This window comes from Cyprinus carpio, chromosome B7 (assembly GCF_018340385.1).
Source record: "Cyprinus carpio isolate SPL01 chromosome B7, ASM1834038v1, whole genome shotgun sequence".
Classification (NCBI taxonomy): domain Eukaryota; kingdom Metazoa; phylum Chordata; class Actinopteri; order Cypriniformes; family Cyprinidae; genus Cyprinus; species Cyprinus carpio.
The window spans coordinates 26125369-26131318 of record NC_056603.1 but is presented as its reverse complement, the minus strand read 5'-3'; the positions used below and the strand labels follow the sequence as shown (position 1 = coordinate 26131318).

The following is a 5950-nucleotide window of genomic DNA, read 5'->3' as shown; positions in this document are numbered from 1 at the left end:
TTCCTCTCTCAGAGCTCCTCCTTTCAAGCAAGAGACGTTCCCCAGTCTTGTTCCCCCACTGCAGTCTGCTGCATTGTACGGCATCACCCAATTGTTATCCTGAAACCTCTTCCCCACTGTGAAGAATGAAAAAAATATTTCCCCTGTTCTACCACAGCCTGATTGAGTTAAGCCTTTGAACAGACATTTGTATTCATGGCCATGTTCCATGTTACGCAAAACAACACGTGTCTGATGCCCAGCCCCAGTACAAATTTACAAAGTCAATGACTCTTGGGACATTGTTGGAATGGTGACCTGCCAGGCAGATCTCTACTACTGCACAAAATGGCTGAAAACAGGCCTTGCACATAACTGTTACAGGTATCTTCAGTATGCTACTCCTATATTAATTAAGAGTCAACACTGCAGATGCTAAGGACATGCTTTTGGAACAAAATGGTTCTGCTCTATGCAGGAGATTGTGATTGTGTCATACATTTATTTAAAATACTCTTTTAAGTATTACTCGTTTAAGTGAACAAAGAACATATGCATCTATTCAGCACAACATTCACAAAAATGCAAAAAAGAAAGAACCATTTTTAAGGTATAACAGAGTGTTTTATTTTCTAAGCCAAGCCATTAAGTTAAAATGAACATTCACCACTGATTCTTCCAACATGAAAAGTTCAAAATGCTTCGATCCTCAAATCTCCGTATTACATGGTGACAGAAATGTGGTCTAAATTAGATTATATACTATTAAATGCTAATCCAATAAACCATTTCAGTATGGATCAGTCTCACACAGATGATTCTGTTCATTCAATTCATTTTTGCTATTGTTACAGTCCAGCATTTCTGTTCTGCCCTCTCAATAATTAAAAATTCTGCTCATGTCTAATCATCATTTCTCTGGCTTACATATTCAGCCAGGCCTGTAAGCTCACTCTCTGCAATGACAGCAGGACATCGGCCACAAAGACTTCAAAGACCATCCGCTCTCTTTCTCTCTCGCTCTCTCATTCTTTCCCTCCCATTTCCTTTTAGGCTTTTACCCTCAATGTTTCATTATTCGTTTAACACACTCTTAGCTCTTGGGTGGTTGTAATTCTTTTTGGTTAACCAGAAATTCCTTTGCCTGAGAGAACGCAACAGGCATTTTTCACATTTATTTTCAGAAAGCCTGTGTTGTCAGGCAATTGTTTAATTTGTTTGTTTGCATCAATATGGGATTCACATTTAAGGTTTGTTTCTCAGATTAAGTTGACAGCTCAGCCGACTCACTGTGGCACTTCTACCATGTCGCCAACTGGAGCTGGAGCCTGAAAGTCAGCAGCCAAATTCAAGTCCTTTTTCAGTTCACAGTCACTTAGCTCTTGAGGGGTTTCTTTGTCCTTCACACCATTTACACATGCCTCAACCGGGGATTCAAGGACATCTGCAGGGGCTACGTCTGGTGCCTGCTCATGGCATTCCCCATTTACCTCACGGGGAGCCGACGCAGATTCCTCTGCCGAGCCAGCACTCTCGCAGTCGCCATTATTCAGCTTCAGATCTGTGACAGTCGAGGCAGGTTCCTCAAGGCAGAGCTCGTTGGTTGAGGTTGATTCTAAGATGACGATTGCAGGAATGGACTCCTCTGCACTCTTTTGTTCTGCCACAGGTTCGGATTGTGTTGGCTCTGGGGATGACTCAGGACTTGCTTGTGTTAGTGTAACCTCAGGGGGTGCAGCAGTTTCAGATTCAGGCTCTGTGACTGGTGTGGGTTCCTCTGGGGAAGGCACAGCCATCTCGACCTCTGCTGCACTCAGTGCTTCGGAAACAGGTTCAGGCACAGGGGCAGACTCGGCGACTGGCTCTGGAGCTGCTGCCTCAGTAACAGTCTCTGATTCTGATGTGACATCGGTGGTTTCTGTAATTTCAGTGGACAATTGACTGGTATTTTCAACCTCCTCGACCACTTTCTCTACCACCTCCTCTGTGACAGGTTCCACTGGTGATTCTTCAAGTTTAGGCGGCGATACAGGCTCTTCTAGCACAGGTGCAGGTTCCTCGAGTGCAGCCGCAGAATCCTCAGCCTCTGGGGAAGTTGCATGGTCCTCTGGTACAGCTGCTGGTTTCTCAGATAGTGTTACAGGTTCCTCTGTTACTGGTGTCTCTGGTGCAGCGGCTGGTTCTTCTGTTGCAGCTGTAGGTTTCTCTGTCACTGGTGCATCTGATGCAGCTGTCAGTTCCTGAGGTGCAGCTTCAGGTTCCTCTGCTGTTGGTGCAGCTTCAGGTTCCTTTGTCACTGGTTCCTCAGGTGCATCTGCAGGTTCCTTTGTCACTGGTTCTTCAGGTGCAGCTGAAGGGTCCTCTGCTGCTGATGCTTCTGGTGCATCTGCAGGTTCCTTGGGTGCAGATACCTCTGGTGCCGCTGCTGGTGTTTCTACTGCAGCTGCTGGTACTTCTGCTGCTGGTGCCTCTACTGCTATTGCCTCTGATGCAGATGCTGGTACCTCTGCTGCTTGAGACTCTGGTACATCTGATGATTTCTCCGGAGCACTTTCTGGTTCCTTAGATGCAGCAGTAGATGCCTCTGTTGTAGCCACTGGTTTTTCTAGAGCAGCATCATCCTTCTTCACCTCTGCTTGTGCTGCTGAAGGAGAGGTGGGCTTCTCAGCTGGTGCTTCAGACTCCACCACTGGTGCTGCTGCACTTACCACATCAGCCTCTTGTGGTGCAGCCTCCGACTCAGTCACAGGGGTCTCTGCCTTTTTCTCAGCTGGTTCAACTGCTGCCACAGCACTCTCCTCTTTCTTCTCTTTAGGGTCACTGACATCGTATCCCTTCTTCCGTTTGCTTAGCTTGCCTCCCATGATGTTCTGTGGGAACAGAAGAACATCTTATGTAAGCTACAAACATCACTGCATTTCAATATATTTATATCTGTGCATTTGTCAGATGCTTTTATCCAAAGCAAGATCCATTGCATTCCTTCATTATTAATTTTTATCAGTTCATAAATTCCCTGGGAATCAAACTCATGACATCACTTTCTAGTGCCGTACTCTACTGTTTGAGCTACATGACTGTGCAAAAATTTAGTCTAAAACTGCATTGGAAAATAACAAATATTCTAAGCATTTCATTATGGACATGGAATTGTAAAATGTAAAAGTGCTCACATAGCCCACCATGTTGCTACATTTAAAGGGCATTCACTCAATCATTTCAACCCAATGAAATCTCTGCCAAGGACTTTGAATGCAGTCCAACTTCGTTATGGAGGAGGACGTGGCTTAAGGACAAATGGTGACTAGATGGGAATGTCACTTAGTTTTTGTAAACTTGTAAAGATATCATTCAAGAACCCAGTCTTACACTGTGAAGGGAGAAGACACTGATTGTATATAATGGGGTAGAAGGATTTGGAAGCGAAACACAGCACTTTTAACGTGAATCCTTAGAAATCTAGACAAAACCTAGTCAACAGGTCTAGTTATGTCAAGTATTGAATTATGTCTGCATTTTTTTTTTAATTCCATCAATCTGTATACAGTTTCACTAAAATAAATAAAAAAGTCATATAAAAGTCATTCACTTCTCTTAGCATTTTTTCATGGCTGGTTCTGGTTGGTAAAGCAGCTTGGTTTGGGGATGTGTAAAGATAAGTTTCAGGGGAAAGACTGATTAGATAACATGAACTGAATCACATTTGGCCACATCTATCAATGCTAATGATGTTACTTAACCTTTTCACTGGTGAGTTTAGAATATCCCCTGGAGAGGGGCACAGAAATAAAAATCCCACATGTGGGACCGTACTGCTCAAAGGGTTAAATCATTCTTTTTAAACTCCAATGAATGGTTTTATTATACAACTTTTCCTTTTACCAAAAACATTCTTGTAAATGGCAAGGAACCTAATTTGTTAATTGGAACTGGTTTCAGATGCATATGGAATGATGGATGTGAGAGGTAAGTTAAATATTAAATGTTATTCTTGCCACTGATATGACACCATTTGTAACCTTTCAAAGACCTGCTGTTATTGCATCTCAACTGAATAATATTCTTTAAGTTGCAGCATGGTGGGGTTACAATAGGAGCTGTCCATAGTGCTGCACTGGGGCAAACAAAGACCGGATACGCAGTCATGCCCCGGTGCAACCTGCAGATGAGTCCAACTGCTGAGATGTGCTGCCTATGTCAGCATTCACTAAAGACAGTTTTTATTACAGCCTCTCACAGCGCTCTGTGCCAGTACACTTCACAGCCTCCATTATTCCTGCAAATCTTGCTTGAAGAAGTTACTCATTAATATAATGATGTAAAGAAATTTGCTTAATGATGGTCTGAAAGTTATGTCCTTGAAGACTGGTGAAATACCCAGAGCAAATATGGCAAACCAAGTAGCCTATCCCATGTCTCGGTGTAGGTTACAATATATAAGATGCATAAGAAAATTATTATTGAAAATATTTCAGAAAAACACAAATATTATTTTGCATTTAAATATATTTACATATTTCCAGTATACACAAACACAAAATTGAATATATTTCTAAAGACACATACCCCCACCCCAACACCACCACCCAAGCTCCCCCACCCCTTTCATATCGACCAGCTCCTCCTTAGAATTTTTATAAGCGCAAATCAATGCTTCCTATTTCCTTAAAACAATGCTTTCAATAGAAAAGCACCAGTAAAGGGAAATGGAAATACGAAAGGGGTTAAATATTTAACTGAGTAAAAAGGCTACCTGTAACCCACTGCTTCATTTCGAAATATAACATAAAATAATAAAACTAAAGCTTTTTATATATGACTTATTTTTACTTTTACTCACATTTTAACCTTCTAATCTTGTAGGACACAAGTCACACCTTCCCGTAATAACATTAAGCTTAGAAAGATTATAAATGTGACATTTTATAAAGTGTCATTCAGACATTTCTAGGAAATCAACATTTTATCACGTTCATTTATTGAGTAACATAGATACGGGACGCTTTTGTTCTGCCTTTTTTTTTTTTTTTTTTAAGTATGAGTGACATGAAAATTACGAGAACAAAGAACGGCTCGTGCGGTCTGCGTTCAACTATATCTCAAGCCCCAATAAAACGCTTTGTCTGGCAAGTGATTTTTACCCGTTATACAAAGAGTCGCTGCTAACATTTTACTGACCTGCTTCTCTGCTTCTGTGAAAATCCGTGCGTAAGAGTGCGTTGAAGGTACTTTCCTTTCTCCTGTAGTAGTGAATGTGATTCAGTTCGAGCCAGTCCTACTCTCTCCCTGAGGTCCAATCTGCGACTGGGCGTTTTTTTTTCTCTTTTCACCCCTCCTGTTAAACCCACGGTTTGTGAGACATCTGTCGTTATCACAGCCTCTCCTGCCCACTGCCCACAATCCATATACCCTCCCTCTCCTCCTCCCTTCCCTCCCCCCTCACGTTGGGTGCATATTTTACTATATTAGATGGGCTTTATAATGGGTTTTGGGAATAATGCCCTCTTTTCTTTCACTTTTTTGAAGTGATCTCTATAGCAACCGTATTCCTTTTGACTCGGTGTTGGTGGATTTGCCTTTTTTCCACCTGCCTGATTGGTTTTAGCATGCATTTTTCTTCATGCGTGTGTGTAAGGACAGGGGTTAAAGCAATTCTCCACCCCCATGGCTGAAGGAGAGGAGAATGAACTGTAAGCAGGGCCTTCGAATTCAGTTGCACAGTATTGTTTTAACAGTGTAAAGTGGCCATGCACCAATCCAGTTCAAGGAAGAACAACTAAATGTAACCATAGCTTAAACACAAAGTGAAAGATATTTCATTCATTTGTTCTTATCCTGGCAATGCTGAATGACTCAGATTTTTTGAGTGTCTGCAAACCACTAGAATAATGTTTCTGAATCATATATGTGCCACAGATCAAGAAAGATGTAAGAGAGTCATGAGGTCATTCCTAATATAACATTCCACTTA

At 41.9% G+C, this 5950-nt stretch overlaps 1 protein-coding gene across 1 annotated transcript; it reads right to left on the bottom strand.

The window, feature by feature from the left end:
* Window positions 1-581: 581 nt before the first annotated feature.
* LOC109093272 (flocculation protein FLO11-like) lies at window positions 582-5361 on the bottom strand. The gene is made up of 2 exons (XM_019106996.2): window positions 5158-5361; window positions 582-2849 (listed from the first exon to the last, which is right to left on the bottom strand). Exon 2 carries the CDS (start codon window positions 2841-2843, stop codon window positions 1266-1268), a length of 1578 nt encoding a protein of 525 aa, XP_018962541.1. The 5' UTR covers window positions 2844-2849; window positions 5158-5361; the 3' UTR covers window positions 582-1265.
* Window positions 5362-5950: the final 589 nt, after the last annotated feature.

What these genes read in the sequence shown, in the direction of transcription:
- LOC109093272 (XM_019106996.2), bottom strand. Translation starts at nt 2,843, where the DNA reads ATGGGAGGCAAGCTAAGCAAACGGAAGAAGGGATACGATGTCAGTGAC.